The 23,461-nt window shown below is 43.3% G+C and overlaps 2 protein-coding genes across 8 annotated transcripts in view; one reads left to right on the forward strand and one right to left on the reverse strand.

Annotated features, from left to right (window-relative positions):
• Positions 1-15,765, reverse strand: part of TRIP12 (thyroid hormone receptor interactor 12) — a 173,555-nt gene extending 157,790 nt beyond the window's left edge. For all 6 annotated transcript variants that reach the window (XM_075937630.1, XM_075937629.1, XM_075937628.1 and 3 more), the window contains exon 1: positions 15,456-15,765. The gene's annotated coding sequence lies outside the window, so the exon portion shown is untranslated. The remainder of the gene's footprint in view (positions 1-15,455) is intronic.
• Positions 15,766-15,795: 30 nt separating this feature from the next.
• The window catches only part of FBXO36 (F-box protein 36), a 56,873-nt gene continuing 49,207 nt past the window's right edge, over positions 15,796-23,461 (forward strand). Inside the window, exon 1 of one of the 2 annotated variants that reach the window (XM_025182995.2) lies at positions 15,796-16,108. Coding sequence is in view for 1 of the 2 variants with exons in the window: in XM_006119875.4 (XP_006119937.2) it covers positions 16,013-16,108 (96 nt within the window). In the remaining variant the exon portion in view is untranslated. The remainder of the gene's footprint in view (positions 16,109-23,461) is intronic. The other variant, XM_006119875.4, reaches the window with a different exon arrangement.

Raw genomic sequence — 23,461 nt, forward strand, 5'->3', positions numbered from 1 at the left:
GAAAAAAGGAGTACAGGACACATGAATGAAGCAAAAGGGATGAGTGGTGGTACTTATTGAAGCACAGTCTTGTGATCTATCTATATTTCAATTTGCCATCACATTGGCTTGACTTAAACAAGCTATTACAAGAAGGACAAAGAATGTTTAAGAAATCACAGTGCTCAGACTTGGGAAGGACATGGAGGAGACAAAGGGCCATTTAATAATTTGGTAGTTAAGACACTTTGCTCTGCAACAACTTTTTTTTGTAACTACATAAAACTTTGGCCCCATAGAGTAAGGACGGCCAATAATTTTTGATGGGGTGCCACACCAAGATTTTGGCAAGTGGTCAAGGGCAATACTTTTCTGTGGAGGGGTTATGGGGTCTGATATGGAAACTGAGTGCATTAGAGAGCTCAGGGTCGGGGGACTAGGGTGCAGGAGAGGTTGCGGGGTCTGAGTGAGTTTGGATGAAGGAGGGGGCTGTGATCTAGGACAGGAGAGGAGTCTGGCCAGTGGGAGAGGTGTAGGAGAAGAGGCAAGGTTGGGTGGGAAGGAATTGTGATCTGGGGAAGAGGAGGGTACAGAGCATTTGGTTGCGATCTGGAGCAGTGGGGCAGAGTGCAGAGTCCAGGAAGATTCTGGCCTTGTGAAGGGTTTCGGAAGAGTACAGGGGAGGGGAGGGAGTTGAGGTGCTAGAGGCAGTCTCTGGCACTTATGTAAGCTGCTCCCAGCCAGCAGCACTTTCCAGGCAGGCTTCCCCCCATAGCAGCTCCAAACTGCTGGTTGGCTGTGCATGTACAGTAAAACTCCAATAGTCCGGCATCAAAATGCCAAGAGCTTAGTGAGTGAGCTTCGGCAAAAAATGAGTCACAAAGTAACAGCAACAGCAGCTGAACTGAGCTAAAAGAGTAAAAAAGGGTTAAAAAAAACTAACACATTACAGTATACAGTATGTACAATAAAAAGGGTTAAGAATATTTTATATACAGTATATACATAACCAGTTTATAGTACCTCCTGATACTCCGGCATATCTGATAATCTGCAGCCACCCATAGGTTCCAGATTATAGGTTCCGGATTATCGGAAGTTGACTGTACCTCTGATGCCAAAAAAAGGGGGGGCAGGAAATGGGGGGGCAAAGATGACTAAAAGAACTTCCAATCAATAGGAGCGGAGAAATTATGCTGCACTGCTTCTGCCCCCAGAAGACTCTCAGCTCCCATTGGATGATTTCTGGTCAATAGGAACTGAGAGATTTTGCTGGTGACTGGGCCGCATGCTGAAGCTTCTCCCTCCCACTCTCCCTCCTGTCTACAGCACAGAGAGCAACATGGAGAAGCTAGCTGCTTTTATCAGTGCTGCTCCCTGCTGCAGAGGCAGGCACGGGCTGAATCAAAAGGCTTTATGGGCTGTATCTTGTCTGTCCCTGCCATAGAAGCACAATTTCAAAAACCATTCCTACCATTAGTTCATCACCACTGGTGGTAGCATTATTGGGAGCACTAATGTCAACAGTATGCTTGATAGCACAAGTAATGGTGGGCATTCTAGTTTAACCCCCCTATCAATCATGTCGGGCTCAAACTGGTCAAGATGGTGGCTAAAACCACCTTACCTATACTAGAGCTGCCATCTGTGGGAAGTTTTAGTGCAGTGAGGTCTAGACTTGAAGTGCTATTTGGTAAACCTCAAGCCCAGACCTCACTTTGTTTCCCCATCACATATCTAGCACCTTGGGGGGAGGGGAGGAGAAGAGAGGCCAGGGAATACTTCTATGGACACAACCTGTTTTAGAAGTTGAATTCAGTACTAATCTAAAAGCATTTAGGTAAATTCATTCTTATTTAAGTACACAAATAACAGTTTTAGTATCTAGAAAGAGTTACTTCCAGAAGAGATATTCCATATTAAGTGGTATGAAACATCACAATTAATTCAGAAAGCTATTTAATAGGCAAACTATTTTTCAATTAGAGCACAAACCTAAGAAAATTTTAATCTATTTAGCCCATCAGAAGCAAACAGTAATTAGCATTAATATTAATAGTTCATGAAATATAATGCCTGTTTAAATATGAAGGTATGTCTTCAAATATTTACAAGTGTGAAAGTCTGAGGATTGGAGAAGGAGAGTGTTGTTTTTTGAAGATACAGATATCTGTTTCTATAAACATCAAGTGACACTAGATTAATTGTAAACTGGTTCTAAACAAAATTCCTACCTATGCACTTTAGAACTGTCTCTAAAGGCTGTATCTTTGCTCTGACCAAGGCTTAAGTACAGGTATGTAAGTTTCAACCAGATCAACTATTTGAAACACTAAAGAAATAGTGAAGATCAAGGCTGCTTTTAAAAGCATGCGTGACTTGGCAAACATTCTACCACTCCCCATAAATTCCTAAATCCTAGCAAGTAAGAGGAAATAAACCTTATTACAACAGAGCATTATCTAAAGATTAACGCATCTTAAGTCCTAGGAATATTTTTTAATATAAAAGACTGCTTGCTAAACTAAAAGTTGTCCTTAACTTAACATTTTCCCTGCTAAAGAAAAAAGGAGCTAGGGTTTCAGGCTCTTGAATGAAAGCTTAAAAACTTGAGCTCTCACCTATATATTTTACATTAAACAATGATGGACAGTCTATGAAGCAGGAAGGATTAGTTGATTTTGATATATACATTTACCAAAGAAAATGTTAGACGGAAAAAAAATGAGCTTTGAGAACTGACTTTATTTACTTTGAATATTTTGATAGACAATGTGTTTTAACTATAAAGCATTAACTTTTGAATCTCAAGTCTATCAAATAATTCTGACATTGCACTTTTTTATAACTGAAAATGTAAAATGATAAAAACCAAGCTTCAAAACGTGACAGAATACCAATAAAAGCAACTTAAAACTGTTCAGCTCTGACAAGGATGCCCGTATATAACAGCATATCTACCATTGACTAATTTCAACTATTAGACCAGAGATCATCCACATGCTCTAGTATTAAGGCCTAATCAGGTACCACATTTGAAAGCCAAACCACAAAATCATATTCCAAGAAAGGGACATTATCACCCACCCACAGACAAGGAAATCCTGTTTGCTAGGCTTTTCTATATAGAAAAGTTTGATTCCTCCCCCCACTTCATTACTCACCCTAAAAGTCTGTAAACTTGTAAATCTTGTAACATTGTTTGGGTAGAAATCATGTTGAAAGTGAACTTCGATGCATCATTAAGAAGCAAAATGTTTATCCTGTTTTAACCATTCTTCTACAAAGAAATTTCACCATCCAATTAGAAAGAGCCTGATGAACTGGAGTTTATTTGCCTGCTTCACACTGTCTCCCTGGGCTTGAATAAAGGCATTAACTGGTCAACACACTGCGAGAGTGATTTCCCATGCCTTTAATATTCACATTAATAGCCATGCTTAGGACACATCCATTAACTCAGGTTCCACAATTGACAGGTACTACTTCTGATTATATATAATAAAAATTATGGTTTGTTAAGTTATTTCCACTCCAATTCATCTGATGATCAAGTGGGTTTTGCCCATGAAAGCTCGTGATTCTATATATTTTGGTTATTCTCTAAGGTGCCACAGGACCACTCATTTTTATCCTGTTTTAGTTACGATCTGGCTAATTTTCATCATCCTATTATTTACTCAAACACTAAAAAGACATCCTGGGGTAGAGTAATGGGTTTTGCAAACTTTTTGGTTGTGGCACCCCTATGGCCGGGGCAAAGAGACAGAGAAAACCATTTTTGGGTTGACGGCTGCTGACCCATTTAATAAAAATAAAAAAATAAAAATAAGACAGTCAGATGAGGGGTGGCAGGTGCTGGAGTGCCAGCATGGACTCCCCAATATTAGGGGGAGGAGGACGGGGGAGTAACAACCCTGAGGGCCAGATCCAAGCAAGCCAGGGTCTGCATCTGGCTCCTGAGCCTTAGGTTCCCCACCTCTGTGCTATGGGTTCGCAAAAATTTGGGAGAGCCCTTACTAGCTCTCTCACTCAGCAGCAAAATCTTGAATGCGACATGCAACAATGCTGTTTGACAGCGCCACTGCTTCCACTTTTTTACTAGACTGCTCATCACTCTTGTGCACAAGACTTGCATTTTTCCTGCAATTGTAGGTGTTTCTCCAGCAAGTGCAATATAGTAGCTCACTTCATAGGATGCTTTTGTTGTCCAATATAGCCATTTTCATCACTGGGCGTTCACTAATTGAAAGCAAGCTTCCACTAGAAGAAACTTAGGCCTTTTTCTTTGTGTTCAGAATGATGCATTTCTAAAAGCTGTCGTAGTTTAGCAGTTATCAGAACTGCAGGAAAGTACTTAGTTGCACACAACACACTGGGCATCAGGAACATGTTTATTTTGAAAACAAGTAAATCCATAAGACAATACAACTCAGAACACATTTGTTACCTGCTGCTAATCCAGTGGATGAGAGTGGTTTCCTCTTCAACAGTTCACTTTCCTATTTTTCAGTCACAAAAGGCTGTGATTGTCCTTTTCGCTTCCCAACATTGTGCTCGTTCATTCCACCCAAAGTACAATAGTTAGAAGCCAACGGTTTGGGGGGCTTTTTTAAGCCATTTATCCATGCAGAATATGCATGGTAATAGGCACTGATGTAATGTGAAACACTGAACAAAAATGCAGCATGAAGGAGTACTGTATTGCAGCAGGCTTTGGCATAAAGAAAGCAGGAAATAAATATCTTCTTAGATGTGTGACTTATGAAGAGCTATGTCAGACTGTTGAATCAGGCATTTGAAGCATCCAATGTATGTCATCGGACATGTAGCTCTTAACATTTCTACTGCTCACTGGGCTTTTAAGACAGGTAGGGGTAAATGAGAGCCAAACAACACAGAACAGGGAGAGCCAGGACTGGTAGCTGTGAACTAGGGATGTTAAATATCAGTTAAATGCATAGCTGAGTAACTTCATGAATGCTTATCAGTTAATGGGCTATTCTATAGTCCCTGGGGGCAGGGCTTGCAGCCAGTGCTCTCCAGCCTCACTCCTGACTAGACCCATCAGAAGCAGCAGCATAGGGTGCCAGGCGGGAGCTGGTCCACAAGGCAAGCCAGTTTAAAAACCACCTCCCCCTGACAGAGCAGCTGCTTGTTGCCCTGTGCTGCTGTGTCTGATGAAGAGGCAGCCGTCCTTGTCTACTACAAGGGCTCCTACTACACTTTAAATACAGAGTTGCAGAAGGGGGTAGGTCCCAGGCCCATCACAAACTAGGACTAAGCCAGGCTGCTGGCCAGCCTGCTAAAAAAAGGTTTACTGACAAGGGAGAGAAGGGTGAAAATGCATAGAGTCAGTAGCATTAACCTAGAAGCTTTTGCTTATCAGTTAATCAGCTACCCTGTGAACAAACTTCATGGGACTGCAGGAAACCTGGCTATACCCATGATAAGTGGACATCCAGCTAACAAAAATTATGCCAGTCTTCAGATGTTGCTGGACCAGAAAGAGCCAGAATAGAGAGGTTCAACATCATGTGATGTAGTTTCTAATACTTCACTTAGAATGGCACATCTAACAGACTGAATTTTCAGAAAGCTTTTCCTGAGTTTGTTGCAGCTCTTTGTCATCTCCTGTATCATCCTAAATAATTCCTCTCTATCAATCTGAAATGCAGACATATCCCACTTACCCTCTCTCTTCACTTGCTATTGATCCTATTAGTACACCTTGATTTAAGAAATTAATACCCCACCCTGAACTTTTATCTGCCAATATCTTTTTAAGAAACGTGTCCATAGATGAAGTACTGAGTACTGTGTCACCAAGATTATACAGAGACATATTATCAGCTCCCCAGTTCTGTCTGCAACTGCAGTCCAAGAGCTCAACTGGATTTTTAAAAATCCCACCATGCTGTATTTACATTATTATCCTCGCATGGTTATCAGTTTTGTCTCCAAATAGAAGTTTAGTTTTAAGCATCTGTATACTGGATGGATTGATTATAGGGATGTGATTAATATACACAATATCTAACAGTTTCACTTTTACTAAAATACTCCCTGAGGGTAGGGCAAGCAGCCAGTGCACTCCTGCCACCCCACACTGCTGCCTCAGTATCAGATGCATCAGCAAGGGGGGGGGGGGGAGGGAGGAGGAGAAAGAAAAGAAGAGAAGAGGCTGCTTTGCCCATCTGGTGCTAGCGGGAAGCCAACTTTTAAGCTGGCTCCCCCCTCCCCCCCACGCACAAGCTATCCCCTGTCCCTCCCCATTGGATGCTGCCTCAGGGCATTAAGCTGCCTCCCCACAGGCACCAGCTCCTGCCTCCCCCCCCCCCCCCCCCGCTTGCTGCCGCTGATACAGATGCAGCAAGGGGAGGGGGGTAGAGTGGTTGCATGTAGTCTTTTAGATTACTGATCAACCTAGACTTATCAGTTAATCATTTCAACAGCTATATGCTAACATCCCTATTTGATTCCTTGAAGAGTAGTCCACACTAGAAATTCAACAGCCAAAATGGATCAATTGCCACCGCATTAAACATGCTGAACATGTTAGTGTTTCACTGCTATAACTGTCAGATAAAAAGTTTGTTAAAAAATACACACTCAGTGAGGAAAGCCTAATGTGGCTCAGTCTCTTGGAGAGGTCAATGAAATCAAGAGGCTTTTCCTTAAACACTAAACTAGTTAGAGTTTTAGTGTCAGGAACATACATGAGTTTATTTGAAAAGCAGGACATTTTCAGAGATGTTTTGTATCACAATAATATCAGTAAGATATCAATCAGTAAGAGTAACTCTCACGTTTTCTTTAGAAAAGAAAGGTCAGATCAAACGCTAGTATTCAAATGGCTGGACAGCTATTTCTCTCTGTATTCCTCTCCCATTTACTTGCCTTTCCTCTCCCCATATGCTTGGTTCTACATTCAAGCAACTTTTGAGCGTCAAGCTAGTATGCCTTTAGGTATAAGATAGTATGTTCTAACAATCTTAGATTAGAATGACAAGTAGTACCTAACAGTTACCAGTCACAATGCTAATAACATGAACATAAGGTTAGCCTTACTCAGACAGAAAATCCATCAAGTCCAATACCTGCCACTGGCAGAGGACAAGATGTCACATGCTTCAGATGGAATGAACAGAACAAGGCAATCATCAAGTTATCAATCCCATCATCCAGTCCCAGGTTCTGGCAGTCAGAGGTTGCCTAGCTGGCCAATTTGCTTAAGAGCCATTAATAGCTCTATCTTCCACCACCTTATCTAATTTTGTTTTTAACCCAGTTGCACTTTTCCAGGTGATGTTGCAAAGGCCAGCAAGTTCCACAGGTTAACTGTACATAGTGTCAACAGGCTCCTTTTAATTTTGTAACTCCTGCCTATTAAAATCATTGGAATGCCTGTTCTTATATAATGTCAACAAATTAACACTTCTCTTTTCACTGTCTTCACACAGTTAGTGACTTTACAGACACTTCTCAGACCCGCTCTTTAATCTCCCCTCTCCCTCAAGATGAAGTCCTAGTCCTCCTAATCTCTCCTTCTATGGCACCTGTTCCCTACTCCTAATCATTTGTTGTCCTTCTCTGTATGTTTTCCAATTGTAATACTTTTTTGAGATGGGGCAACCAGAACTGCATGCAGTATTTAAAGTGTGGGTGTACCATGTATTTGTGTGCTGGCATGATATGGTCATTATCATTGATCTCTTTCCTAATGGTTTCTAATAGTTAGCTTTAGCTGCTACACATTGCATGAACGATTTCAGAGAACTAGGTATCCAAGACCATCATCTTGAGTGGTAACTGCCAATTTGACTCCATTATTTTATATGGATAGTTGGGATGATTTCCAATGTGCATTATTTTGCATTTAATATCGAATTTCATCTGCCATTTTGTCACCCACTTCTATGAGATTTCTTTGTCACTCTGCAGTCAGCTTCAGATCTGGCCATCTGTGAACTCTGCCTCCTGGTTTACCCCTTCTCCCACTTTCGAACACAAAGAATTGTGTTCAACTGCAGCCAGTCACCAGTCTCAAGAAATATCAACAATATGCTGATTAGCCAGAGTGTAGTGCCTATTCATGACATGCAAACTTAAAGTTTCTTAACCACCATCCCCAACACCACCCCATTCTCCAAACACACCTTCCTTTTTTACTCACTGTATTGAAATAGTCACTTGACAGGAACAGTTTGCCAAGTTACCCAAATAAAGATACTAACCAGCTTCCAGAACAACTCATGGATACGATGCAGTAAGTGTGAACTTGTAACATGTACTTATCTTTCGGAAAAAAAAAAAAAGCATGTCCAGAAATGCTTTTGGAAGAGTTCGTCATGAACCTGCAATCAAGACTAAATACATCAGCTTCCACTTTCAAAAACACCAATGCAGTTCCAGAATGTATGTTCAAAACCAGGGTTGTCCATATGCAGGCAAAAGGCAACCCCTCCCTCCTCAGCTCCACCCAGTTCAAGCTCCACCCCATTCCATACACCCCCTGCAGCCCTTGCCCGAAGCACTCTCCCAAAGCTACACAAACCAGGGGATTACCTGAGGGGAGGGAGAGCTTGGCACACGGCATCAGCAGGGGTCATCTTCACCCCACACACACTGTGTTGGTAGGCACCTAGGAAATGGAGCAACGCAGCAGCGTGTACCACTCCACAACCCTCTCCTTGCTGGGTTGCTCTGTATCACTGCAGAGGCAGAAAGCAAAGAGCCTCAGCCTCAGCCCACTGCACTTCACTCCTCTGAGGAACACAGAGCTTGAGGAGGTGGACTGGGACAGGGGCACTCCACTTTCTGCTGTCACAGTGAAGTGGAGCAACCCAGCTGGAAGATTGCTGCTGCGGTGAATGGGGGTAGAGGGGACACCTATTCCCTCCCTGCACTGGCCCCTCCCCCAATCATCCCACAAACCACCCTGAGCCCCATGGGTTCCTATCAATATGGAGGACTGTTCCCATCCTACAGAAAGGATGTCTGTTTTAAATCCCAAGAAGAATGGCTTCTGTCCCACAGAAGAGAGAATAACTGAAGTCTGAATTTTACTGAGCATTGAGTCTTCTGGGTAAGACTAAGCCCTCTACCTGAGGGGCCCAGTGATTTAGTTAACACGCACATGCGCAAGCACCCTGGGCTCTTAGTCATTAACACTGCTACTGCAGCAACCAAAGCCAGAACCCCACATGGCACACTGAGTCTGAGGGTTGGCTGGCGAGAGAGAGGAGTGGTCTGGTTGCTGCTGAGAGAGTCTGGGGCAACCCCCCCTCGCTCCACCAAGAAACATGGAACCATCCCTCTTCACATTTGTCCAGTGGAATAACAATTCTATAGGCTCTCTTTAGTAAGACTAGACATGTCAACAAGGAGACAACTATACAGTTAACTCGCATTTCCCCATGCCCTTGATGCCTCTGTATTAAAACCTGGCTTCCCCTAGCACAAGCTGCATGGTGCCACCGGCCTCATCCCACCCCGCTGCTGACTCTGCAGGGAGGTGGTCACCAAGCAGCCTTTGTCCACAGCAGGCTCAAATGCCCCACGGACAGAGGCTGGTTAGACAGCAGCTCATCTGCATGCGGGTCCCGCAGAGCAGCCTCTGTCCGCAGGGAAGAGGCAGCTGCAGGGAAGCTTCTTCCACCCCTCCCCTCTCCGCATCAGCCTCTGTCCGCAGGGAGCTCAGACCCCTTCCCCCGAAACAGGTGTTGCTGTCACCCCATGCTGCCGCCTCAGACACAGAGGCAGCAATATGAGACGCTTGTACCATCTGGTGGGGGAAAGAGGAACGTACAAACATGCTTTCCTAAAGACAGCCCTCTTCTCAATATTGTAAAATGCTGTTACTTATATGTGTGTTGCTAATATGCAGGTAGGGAGCAATCAAGATAATGTGTCATTTTGTAAGCTGTAGGAACTGAACACTTGGTAAAATTAGTTATCAATGTGTGGATGCAGTCAAATATAGACTTTTGCCTTCTCGTTTAAAAGAAAAAAAACGCTCAGACATGCACACTCCACACATGCTATTATTATTAAATTTTGGTTAACTGAACAGTCAAGTAACGTCATGAATTCTCATCTGTTACTCGACCATTCTAGTGTCCCAGGGGTGGGATCAGCAGCCAATGCGCTCTGGCTCCAACCCACGAGGAGCACCCTGCCAGTCTGTGCTATTGCCTCTGTATCAAAGACATCAGAACAGGTTGCCAGATGGGAGCTGGTCTACAAAGGGAGCCAGTCTAAAACCAGCTCCCCTCACGGACCAGCTGCAGGGTGGCAGAAGCCCCTACTCAGAGGGGGTCTAAGCTCCCAGACCCAGCACAAGCCAGAACTGAGCCAAGGTGCTTGCCTGCCTGGCTCCCAATATACTTTAAATGCAGAGATGTAGCAGGGGTAGATCCTAGACCCACCACAGAATTGAGCCAGGCTGCTGGCCAGCATGCTAAAAAAAAAAAAAAAATTTACTGGGGGGGCGGAAAGAGAGGAGAAGAGAAGCGAGGGAAATGTGTAGTCTATAGCATTAACCAGTCAGCTTTTGCTTACTGGTTAACCTGTTAATCAACTATACTATTACATCCCTGGTATTGGCAACATGGTCTCATTACATTCAGATATTTTCAGTGTGCATCCTGAACTGACATCAGCCACTTTGTGCCTAGTTTACCAATAATCTTGATAGCACTCCTCCATACGCTTTACGTAATTCAGCCACATTTGTACTCATGCACATGAGAGATAAGTAACACTGGTCTCATTAAGGACACTGCAAAAAAATTGCTATTAGTCTCCCTAGCTATAGGCTATTTGGTTATGTGTGCTAAATTGCCAGTTCCTAGATTAGAGTAACTACTCCACTAGCTGCCTGTTTGCATAGCCAAAGCAGCTAATTTCTTCCAACTTGATTAAGAGGGCTATTATATGGCAGAATAGAAAAATATATATCCACAAAAAAACTGATTGTTGCAAACACTTGCCTACCAGTCATCCAAAAAGACTAGTTAACTAAATCATGATCTTAAAAAAGGACTATATATTTGAAATCCTAAAGAAATGCTACTGTAAACATATCTAAAACACTGCTGATTTCAGGTTTAGTAACTGGCTTTTGTTTCATTATTTTGTTTGGCAGAATGTTGTTTTATCAGAAACAGATGCTTATTCTGAAGCAAGAGAAGTGAGGATAACTTTCCTATCATAGGAAATATAGGACTTCATGTACATTACAGAAGACGAGAAAGTGAGGAAGAGGTAAGAAAGTCGATACCACTTTCAGCTTTTCCAGCCACCTGAGCCATCAGCTAGCTACTGACATAAAAATCCTCATACATGTATCTGATGCATCTACTTCCATAATATATTGCTTAACATGTAGTATTATGAACTAGCTCTTGAATTTTACCTCAAAAAATATAAACAAAACCAAGAGCCAATGACCATGAATTTTAACAAATAAGGAATTTAATTGTCCTTTCCTTGTCTATTACTACTAAGGAATCTTACAGTGTACAAGTACTTGGATATCATTCCTGCATCTCAAATAGCTTTATAAAGGAGGTAAATATTGACTACGTTATATAAATCTGGAAGCAGCTTTAGGAGAGAGACAGGATTTGCCCCAGGGATACAGTGCACCAGTGGCAGAGATGAACCTAAGGAACGGTATTTGGGACTCCCAAATTCCTGTCCAGCTGACAGTCCATACTGTGCTACATTGCCTTCACATTCAAAGACCATCTTACCTACCACAAAAAAGCCTCCAAATATGACAAGGCTCTACTGACCTCAATTATGTTTACTGGTTTAGAGAAGTGACTTCGTAACCAGTGTATAGGTGTGGTATCGCTGAAATAGTAGAAACAAAGGATATCTTATTTACTTTGTAACAATGATAAATCATTACAAGCAGTATACAACATTTAATAGTAAGTTTTAGCCATCTAAGAAATTTATCTAAATCTTTATAATCCATAGAAGTTATAGCCTATTGTTTAGAGAAACCAACAAAGCTATGTTTAGGCCCCATCTGCCCCCACAAAATGCAAGCAACCATGGAATCCTGAACCAGAACATATAGTACAGAGTAGGGATGCGAATGTTTAACTAGTAAGCCTCTTGGTAACAGGCAAGTCTTACTGGTTAACAGGTGGAGGAAGAAGCAGCTCCCAGCCTGCTGAGGGCAGCGGGCAGCTCCAGCCCCTCAGAGAGCCCATCGCAGACACGGGCTGCTCAGCCAGGCTGGAGTAGCCCCTGCCTGGGATAGGCCTAGGCACCCTGCAGGCAGACACCCAGACATGGGAGCAGCCCCTTGGAACACCACAGACAAGTGCTACTCCAGTCAGGCCAGAGCAGCCCCTACTTGTGTGGGGTGGCTGAGACACTCTGCTTGCAACCCATATAATCATTTAACCAGATGAATAATTGTTTAATTAGTTAAACATACCAAATTGGATTTTACATCCCTAGACAGAGGAACTCTAGCTATGCTCTTAACTAAGCTAGACAACATGGCTTAAGGGGACAACTTTTCTATAGGCTGTTTATCTCTCAGATCCTTGAGACATGGAGGCCTGGTTACAGATGCAGCCTAATAGAGGCAAGCAAGAAAACTCAAAGCTAATTGGTTACATTTTTCTGCCTAGGTATTGCATTTTATCACCCACTGTTTACAGGCCTTTGTTATTGAGGTTGTGTTGTCCATGGCTTTGCATCTTCACTACAATTACACATTTCCTTGCTTTTGAAGTTTAAAGATTACATGTTAGTGTACTTTCAGTGTCTATTTTTGAAGGGACAAATAATCCATTCGTGGAAACAAAACACTGGCCCCTAGCCTGTGGTCAGTGGCTGGAGTAGTTTTCATTTGGTTCCATTCTGTCTCTGTAAAAAGAGCATTAGATGTCCTATAAAATCCTAAATATTCTGGAATGGGCCCTTGCTGGGATGAAACGTTCAATGTGAGCTCATAAAGAGCGGCTGGTTCACAGATCCTGAATGTTAGCCATCTTGAGGTTTGGGATCTCTCTCAGGAAGAGTAACATTGAGACAAATTAATTGCTCAAGTTGGTCCAACAACCAATGAGTGCAAGTATGGAGGCAGCCCATCTTTCTTCCTTAGGTTTCTAAGACTGAGAGGCTTTATGGATGTGACAAGTTTCGGAAGTATTCCTTTACTTTATAGAAGGAACATAAATACATATGCACCTGAAGCACATAACGAAGAGCCTTTTAAAAATTTAAGTGTGGTTAAAAAGTTAAAACTTACCACAGTTTGTTAGACCATTTTGAATACTGCTTTGTAATTAGTTGTCTAAAACTGCCTTATTTACAGTATTTACTCACTGAAATATTGCTTTGAAGTTCATTGTAGTGGCTTGACAATTTTAGCTTTTTAATATTAAGCTTAAAACTAAACCAACTTATCAGATACTTTAAAGACTCATTAAGAACTGAATTTGGGGAGTGTTGTTCTTATCTTTTTAGAGAAGCCACCATATTACAGAATTCCAGGGTAGAGGGGAAAATAATAAAATATGAAGACATTAGAAAGCATATCCTGAATTATAGGATTGTTAGCTAATGCTTGGCTTATACATAGTATTCAGAGACAAGCCCAGTCTTATTTATTTTGAGGATAGTGTCTACATTAAAATACAAAATGAAGCTTTTAAAGAGTTCCTTTCTCTTGTGATAAAGGATTTGGCTGTCAATTCAGTACCCTTATTCCAATTGCCTTTGACAGCCCTAAGAACTCCATGAAAAGGTAAGCTTATGCTTTCAACTAGAGCAATTCATAAAGTCACCCAGCTACAGTAAACTTTTATGATGTGGCCTTAGATCTGGTGTACCAATTCTACTGCTGAACAGCGTGAAAAAAGATTGTTTACACTCAAACTTACCCTGAATTAGGGATGGATGGCAGCATATATCAAAGCCACCCTAAAAAACAAACTGTATGCATTCTAAAATGTTTCTAAACTGTATGCCAAACTTACGAGGTGAATTTAAACCAGTGCCAAGATTCCATTTTTTTCCCCCTTGTGTAAATGCGACACAATCGGGCCTCATAGGAAGGCCTCTCTTCCTCTCCATTTCAGACAGGACCTTTGTTCCTTACGTCGATGTTTTTCCCCCAAAGCCCGTGACACAACTTTCCACTCTTCACCCTATTATTTTCCGGTTCACAGTCTCTAGACTTTGAGACTCCCAACCCCTTCACACACACAACTGCGGAGAAACCCGACGAGCCAGTTCATGGGGGGGGAGGGGAACAATAAAAAAGTTGAACAGCAGGAAGATGGGCCTGCAGCTCTGGTAAAAGCCCCGGCATCAGTTTGTTTACCAACCCCAGACAGCCAGGACAGCAGCTAGAAAGGGATCGGCGCGAGGGTTGTGAGCACCACAAAAAGAATCTTCACGGAGGCCCAAAAATCCAGCTACTCTCACCGATACAGTATCACGGGCTACTAGTAAAAGGGGCGACGGGGGCAGAGAGAATGTACGTGTGAACATTATGTAAACAAACGGCAGGGCCAAAGGACTGGTTACTATAACGAAAGCCACACACACAAAGAAAGGAAAGAAAAACACGGCTCTGAACAAATGCGGATGGAAATAATACTTTCCTGGGTAGTCACTATTGTAACTTGAATCAACACCCCCCCCCCGCGTCCTCCCCCCGCGCCGCCGCCACCCCCTCCCCCCCACCCCACACACACAGGGGAAATATGGACGGCGACAGATTATTTCGCCTTTTCTTTCTGGCTTTTGTGTTGCTGTTGCTATTATGAGAAGTAGATCCGATAGCTCCTTGAAAATAGGTATAACAGCAGAAAGGAAAAGTGGTTAATGGAGGGAAGGCAAATACAAATCTGGTGCAGTAGTGTCAACCCTGACACTAGCCTTTTGTGTTAGCAACCACACAGGCCCCAAAGCTAATCGTAGCTGAAGGGGAGGAGAGTCCCACACCTTAGGGATCCAGGCTTTGCTCGAGGCAAGGACTTGGGGGGGAGGGGAGCGGGCAGCGTCCCCCCTCATTAATATTTTAGGAGCCTGAGAGGTGCACTGAAGTCAGCTTCAGTGGCTGACTGCTTGGCCATTTTGTCAGCTCCATTTCTACCATCTCCACCCCCTCTCATCCCTTCCCCTCCTCCTTCCTCAGTGAAGGCCTCACCACCAGAATCCCATTATTAAACACAGGCCCCTCCTCAGCCCTTCTACCGTAGTATGTCCCCCATCACAACCCCGCCCCGAGACCCTAGCACTCACTGCCCCCACAAACAATGCCTATGATGGCGCGTCTCCCCTCCCCCCCTTGCCCCAGACTGACGGGGAGAGGCAGCTGAGCTCATACCGGGGTGACACAACAGGCCTGGCCAAAAGGGCCTTGGGCAGCTGAGGGGGCCTAACACCCCCTCGCAAGCTCAGTGTCCAGGGAAAGAGAAAAGGGCCCCACGTACCTAGTTTGTCCCGATGCGGCCTCCGCAGACGCTCCGTGCCACCCCAGCAGCAGCTTCCCTTCAATTATCAGCTGAAGCCGCAGCACCGACCAGCGTGCTGTCCCCCTCCGCAGCCGAATCCCTTCCAGTGGCACAGGGGGAGGCCGGGGAATATTTTACCCCCCAACAGAGCCCGCAGCTCCTCCCCGCCCCCCCTGCCTAAACGCGCTCCCCCCGCCCGGCTGGCCGCCCTCCGCGAAGCCCCGGGACCGGCGGGTTACTCGTCCTGCTTCCCTGCGCTGCCAGGCGTTTCTTGGCCTAGCGAGCGGTATCCTTCCGCCGGGGTCGTCACCCCTGGGTCCGTGCAAGTATTTCCCCTCAGGTCAGCGGCGCTGGAGGGGCTGTTTTTACCAACCAAGGGCTGTACAGGCCCCTCCTCGCCGCTGGGGCAAAGACCCCGCTGGGCTAGAGCGTTAATATCGACCCGGTCCCTTTAAGAGGGGGCTGGGCTCCCGGTGACCTCTCGGGATGCCCGCCCCTTCCTGGTTGCCATAGCCACCTCTTGCCAGCGTCCCAAAATGGCGTCTCTGCTGCAGGAGAACCTGTTCGAGACCCACGCGCAGGCCCCGGCCCCTAGCAAGGACTTCTACCAGCTGATCGTCACCCGGACGGAGGTGGGTGATTGCAGAAGGGAGGTTCTGCCTGTGGCCTCCGCCAGCGGCCGCCGCCAGCGCCCCCATCCCACTGACCCCTGCCCTCCGGGCTGTTGCTGCGGCGGCTCGCACGCAGATGCGGCTACTCGACGAGCTGTGGGGGCAACCCGAACCTTGGGGAGGGTCCATGGGTCTGTCACTGACCGGAGAGCCAGAGGCGGGGCTGGCAAAGGCTGTTGACTAGGAGTCTGGCAAACATCGCCAAAGGTGGGTCCATGGGTACATAGGATTCCTAAGCGTCACTGACATGGGCTTGTGAGTGTATGAGAAAGCATTGTTACCTGGGCCTCCAGGCCCCCGGCGTGCATGGGGAATTATCCAGGGAGGTGGTCAGTAGCATCACCAGATAGGATCTGAGTAATGCATTTAAAGCATCTGAGGAGCCAACCTGTCCCCAGCCAGTAAGCACCTAAGGGGTAAAGCGGAAAAGTCACCAGTTGAGCATGAAAAAGTGTTCATAGAACTGGAGGGGACCTCAAGAGGTCATCAGGTCTAGTCCCCTGCCCTCAAGGCAGGACCAATCACCATCTAGAATCTCATCCCTGATGGATGGCTATACAACCTGCTCTTAAATATTTCCAGTGATGGAGATTCCACAACCTCTCTAGGCAATTTATTCCAGTGTTTAACCTGCTCCCTCCCCCTCCCCCGGAAGTTTTTCCTAATTTCCAACCTAAACCTCCCTTGCTGCAATTTAAGCCCATCGCTTCTTGTCCTATCAACAGAGGCCAAAGAGAACAATTTTTCTCCCTGCTCCTTGTAACACCCTTTTAGATACTTGAAAACTGTTATCATGTCCCCTCTCAGTCTTCTCTTTTCTCAACTAAACACATCCAATTCTTTCAGTTTTCCTTCATAGATCATGTTTTCTAGACCTTTAATCATTTTTGTTGCTCTTCTGTGGACCTTCTCCAATTTCTCCACATCTTTCTTGAAATGTAGTGTTGCAAAGTCATGAGTCTGTAACATTGAAAAACATTTCACAGTTGCATGATTCTCATGTAATCTTGGCGGGGGGGGGGGGGGGGTTGAAGTACAGAACCAAAGACTGTCACAAAACAGTGATTGGGTGATCAGAGAAAAGAACACAATGCTGAGAAAAGTCACAATGCTTTTCCTAAGGAAAAGCAAATTTTAAAGGAACTGGAATAAACTTGAATCTACAGGCAAGTTGGTAGCTTTACGTTGAAATATAAAACCAGGAAAGTAAAGTGGAACAGGAAGCCAATTCATTTTCAGAATCTAACAGGATAATATATGTCAAGACATTTCTTTGGTAGGTTAGTTACAATCTTATTTTTCTGGTAATGTCCCAGAATGGTTTCAAAATGAGGCAGAGAGTGTTTTAAATAATCTTGAGTGAGATTTTAAATGTCTTATTGAAACATATTGCAAAATCCTTTATCATAAGAATAAGACTGATATCTTCAAATTGATTTAAGATTAATTTCTTATAAGAGATTCTTTCCTACAAAGGATGAGACTAATTGTCACTTCTTTAAAGATTTACTTCAGTTTTGTTTCATTTTCATCTAAATTTGACAGCAGTTGATTTTGAAATTGAAGATATCACATGGAAAGTAGGTGCAAGAGGTCTGAAAATGTGTATATCAGTTTTAACGTTGTGAGATTTTTAAAAAATAGACTGGCATTTTAATTCTCTCATTGAAACATGTAGCCAAATTATTTGTCACAAGGAGGAGACACTGTTTACATTATATTCAAACTAATCCAAAATAAAAAAGATATCTTCCTCCAAATGAGCGAGAATTGGCTTGTAAAATAAGCAAACCAAAATTAAAACTATATAATTCCAAAATGAATACAATTCTAAACTTTTGACATGTCCCACATTTTTTCTTTTAGTCTTTTCAAAGGCTTCCTTCTAAAAGTGTTTCTATAGTTAATTGTTGGCTTGTTTTTGTTAATGAATGCAAAAGTATACCAGTCAACAATAGCAACAAAAATAGATACGATTTTCAAAATAGTTTCAGTTACAACTTCCTTTTTGACTTAATATCTTTCTGAAAAAAATAGTTTTGGGGCTGAAATTTTCGCTTTGGGTGTCTGTTTTTTTTAAATATTCATTAAATTGTTCATCGCTCTGCCATTTTTGGGAAAAAAATGTATTGTTACCCCTTTATGATGTAAATACTTTGTCAGTATTTGGATCCCTGAGATTCGTTTCATTTGGGTGGAGAAATTAATAATGGAGGCAGGTATTTCTTTGATGTAATCTGCTTATTTACTAGAAATGTACATTTCTGTTTCCCTAAATACAACAGGAATTAAAAGTAAGACACAGTTAGTTTGCTTATAATTCCAATTCTCTTACTATCCACCACTTAGCACAAAGAGCTCTCTCTCTCTCTCTCTCATTGTCTCTCTCTCTTTAGGCTCTTTAGGGCCATGTTCCGACTGCTTGTTCTGCTGCCTCCTTTCCTGTGTCTGTTTCTATGGTGTTTTTCACTGCTTCCCTGTAACATATACCACACCACTCTAGTCCAATCAAACCCTGTCCCCAGGATCAGAGAGACCTCCTGCCACATGACTAAAACTGACCCCAGGCTTGACTGTGGCTTTGTTCTGAGCAAAGTAAAGGCCCCCATTCAGCCATCTATTCTATAAAGTAGCTCAGTGGCTCTTTACATTTTTTTCCCAAATGAAGGATGCCTGTTAATATCCACCAGAGTCAGTGAGGTTTAACCCAACCTGTAACAATATCTTATTTTAACCTATATTTTTCAGGTAGAAAGGATATTTAGGTATCCGCTAAAGAACTTCAGGTAGATATTTTTTAAAAGAGAGCAATTTGATAGTTCACATTGAGGCCAGATCTTGTAAACATTTACCTGTCTGCATACATTTAGGTATGTGAATAGCCCCATAGAAGTGAGTGGAACTTTACTTGTGTGTAAATGTTTACAGGATAAGAGTCTTAGCATTGATATATAGTTGCTTGGCATGGGTTTGAAAAAATGTTCTTTGGTTTCATATAGTTATGACTATTTGAATGTCCCAGTTGGAGCATGCACAGTAGAAAACATTTTCTTATTTCTTTTGGAATCCAGTCCTGCTCTCCTTCACTCATCTGAACACAACAGTTAATTCACAGTAACGACTTGATGACCAGTTGCTGAAAATAACTACACTTTACCTGTTAGTAAATTAAAGCCTCAATAATGCAATGACCGCTGTATGTGTTGAACCCATTGTCTTTTAATTGTGCTAGGGAGGGGCTGTGTAAAAAACACATAGAAAGACATGGCCCCTACATAGTGACATAGTCACTTAACTATTGGGAAGTGCTGCTTTAGAGAAGAATGTTAATATTTTCCTAATGAGCTGGACACAGAGTCCAGAAGCAATACAGGACACAATGAACCATTTTGGTGAAAGGTAGGTTTATATTCTAAACAAATGGTACAGACCATTCCTCTCTTTGTTTCCTTTTTTCCATCACTTGCCCCTCGTCCAGGTTGAATCACAGCAAGTATGTTTTTGTTCATATCCATATGAAACAATTAAACTATGAATCTGTGGAATCTGATTTTGATAAAGGTATTAGAGATATGAGTCACAGGCTGGCAGGGTGCTTTATTTGATCCTGTCAGCAGATATGAGTATCCTGCATAAAGTTCTGCTGACTAATTGTGGCAGGATTAACATACTGTGCTTCCAATCACATCTCAGAAAATTAATCCATAATATGCTCATCAAGAATAAAATCAGTAACTATATTGGATAAAATCCTGTGGTTTCTATGGAGTACATCAGATCTCAAGAAAATAAACAAAAATAATTACTGACACAGATTGTGGAGTAGCAAAAATAAGGAATTTTAGCAATTCCAAAGCCATATCCTCCAAAGTCAACCAAGATAAGAACTGAAATGTGCAGTACAGACAACGGTAAGCAATTGGAATTAAACACCCACTTGGGCAAATGATACTAGGTCATGTGAATAAGCCAGCTAAGTGTAACACATGCAAAATTCTGTGATTCATAGATGATTAAATCAGGTATGTTGGCAGTCTTACTAGCTTGTGATGTGGTAAAAAAAGGACACAGAAATTAACTATGGTCATGTGCTCCCGAGGTAAAGCCTTATATGAACAAAACCAGACAAATAAATGGTAAATATCTGGTTCACTTGTGACAAATATTCTGTTTTCACCTAGTCCTACTCTCCCTATATCAGTACTTTTCCCCTGGTATGGACATTCCATCAATCAATCAGGTCCTCATTATTGCCTCACTCGGATAATCATTTAGTTATAAAACTGACAGAGTTGTTGAATCTGGGAACCTGAGAAGCAGGTCATTAGATATAATTTTATCACGCCTTTTATATTCCATTTTTCTATGTAAGTGGATGAGATTTTCTTCTTGGATAAGCCTTTCATCTCTCTGGTGCCCTCTCCAGGTGAACACAGAAGGTCATTCCATAATTGTTCATTTTCTGCTTGAGAGCAGGTATTACCTGCCATGACCAAGTTGGATACTTATTCCTAACTAAACCTCTTCTCCTCTAACAAAGTGGATAGGCAGTAATCCTAGTTGATAGGGGCAATTGAAAGGTTGAGAAGGCAGCTGAGAACTAGGGATGTTAGAGTATAGTCGAGTAAATGATCGATTACATGCACTCCCCCCTTTGCTCCCTCTGTATCAGAGGTAGCGAGGGTGGGGGAGCAGGAGCTGGTGCCCATGAGGAGCTGGCTTTAAGTAGGCTCCCCATGAGCACCAGATCCGCCTGTCCCCACACCCATGTGCTGCTGCCTCTGATAGAGTTGCTGCAGCGCGGAGGGTGAGGGGTGCAGGCAGGAGCCAATACATGTGAGGAGCCAGCTTTCAAGCCAGCTCCCCACATATATCGGCTCCTGTGGACCTGTCTGCCCTGCCTTGCTGCCTCCTATAGAGGTAGCAAGGGGGGCAGGCAGGAGCCAGTTATGGGAGGAGTCAGCTTAAAAGCTCCATGATGCTGCCTGTTCCCCTCCCCTGCCTCGTGCTGCTGCCTCTATCAGAGGCAGCAGCCTGGGAATGGGTGGAGGTCGGGAGCGGTTGCTGCAAAGCAGCCTCTGAACATGGGGGGAGGTCCAAGCTCCCTGCGAACAGAGGCTGCTCTGTATCACATGGAGTAGCCTCTGTCCACAGTGAGCCTGGACCCACTGCAGGCAGGGGCTGCTTCGTGACAGCGGCCCTTTTCTGCAGGCGGTCTGAGCTCCCCGCAGACAGAGGATGCTCCATGTCCCCATGGACGGGGCTGCTGCCATCCTGCACTGATAGAGAGGCAGCAGTGTGGGGTGGCAAGGGGCTCCCTGGGAATGGGTCCAGAGCATACTGGTTACCAGCCCCGCCCCAGGGACTGTAGAATAGTCATGTAACTAATAATATTTTATGCAGTTACACATCTATTCAATTACAAGCTATCTAACATCTCTATTGAGAACTAAGAACCACTCAGTACCTATCTTTTTTCCAAATATTACTATTATTATTTATTATATTTATTTGAATTGTGGAACACCTACAAGGGGAGCAATGCTAGGTAAGACATTGACATTTTCATGACCCCTTTGGTTGCATTCTTTGAAGTGCTTCCAGTTCCACACAGAGGGCGAGTTAGCCAGGCAGGATTGCAGAATCTCAATGTGTGGATTTCAGTTAATTAGGAATTGGAAAAAGGAGGAGTATCTACTGGAAGGTTGGATTTCACCTAAACCAAAACAGAACTTAATTGCTGGCATGTAAGTTTTAGAACTTTTTTTGAGCTCAGTGTCAAAGGAAAGCTGATGGGTGTGGAAAAAAGTATGCAGTTCAGACAGAGAAATGGGTTAAGAAAGGATTTATTAAAGGATATACTCTGTATCCTAGTAAAGAAGAAAGAATGGAAGTTTATATGGTACAGGTGGGAGTACAGAGAAACAGTCAAATGAGAATGAGTCCCATTCAGCTACATCTCATGAACGAACTATTGACACATTTCATAAGTGCTTGTATAAAAAGGCTAAAAGTCTACAAGGAGTAACGGTAGTTTGAATTAGAGCTCCTAATTCGAACTACCTACTCCCTGCCGCGTGTAGCCGTGGGCACGGAGTTCCGACTAAGGGACATTTAAAAATGGCGGCGCCTGGGAAGATGCAAATGAAGCCCGGGATATTTAAATCCCGGGCTTCATTTGCAACTTCGAATGCCTACATTAGCCTCCTTAGTTCGAACTAGGGGGCTAGTGTAGACATACCCATAGAACCCTGATGGGCCACAGATTGCCCACCGCTGCTCCAGAGGCAATCTGAGCAATTAGAAGATGGTAAACCTAACTTCAGTGCCAGGCAAATTAGTTGAATCTATAGTAAAGAACAGAATTATCAGACTCAAAGAGGAACATGTTATATTAAGGAAGAGTTAATATATCTTTTGGAAAGATAAATAATGTCTCAATCCATTAGAATTCTTTGAGAGTGTCAGCAAGCTTGTAAACAAGGCTGATCCAGTGGATATAGTGCACTTAAACTTTCAGAAAGTGTGCACAACATCCAACAACAAAGGCTCCTCAGAAAAAAATGGAATAACGGAATAAGAGGAAAGGTCCTCAAATGGGTCAGTAAATGGTTAAAATATAGGAATCAAAGGGTAGGAATAAATGTCTAGTATTCACAGTGGAGGGAAGTAAATAGTGAGGTCCTCCAAGGACCATCTCATTGCCAGGGATTGTTGTGAAAGTCAAAGGTATAACTGGGCTCAAGCAAAGAATTATACAAGTTCATGGACAATAGGATCATCAGTGGCTATTAGCCAAGATATTCATGGATGCAACCCCAAACTCTAGGTGTTCCTAAAACTCTCTCTGCCAAAATCTGGGAGTGGCAGACAGAATGAATCACTCAATAATTGCCCTGTTCTGTATATTACTTCTGAAGCATCTGGCATTGGCCCTTGTCAGATGATTGGATACTGGACTAAATGGACCATTGGTCTGACCCAGAGTGGCCATTCTTAAGATAGCTTTGCACTGTTTTCAAGTAGGTATGTGAACAGGTGACTGGTTAGCTGCTGGCAGCGACAGCCCCACACAAGCCTATGAGTGGGGAGCCCCATGGGCTGGAGCTTAGTCAGTTAACATTAGGTTAACTTAACATTTAACTGGCTTAGCCAGTTAACTGATTAATTGGGATTTTGCATCCCTATTTTCTAGAGAGAGGCAGGATTATTTGCCTCCAAAACCAGGTTTTAAATAACATTAATGATAAAAAACAGGTCTGGCCAAAGAAGCTTTATTTATATTAGGACTCCTTCTGGAACTGATAGTAGCAT

Source organism: Pelodiscus sinensis, chromosome 10, assembly GCF_049634645.1.
Source record: "Pelodiscus sinensis isolate JC-2024 chromosome 10, ASM4963464v1, whole genome shotgun sequence".
Classification (NCBI taxonomy): Eukaryota; Metazoa; Chordata; order Testudines; family Trionychidae; genus Pelodiscus; species Pelodiscus sinensis.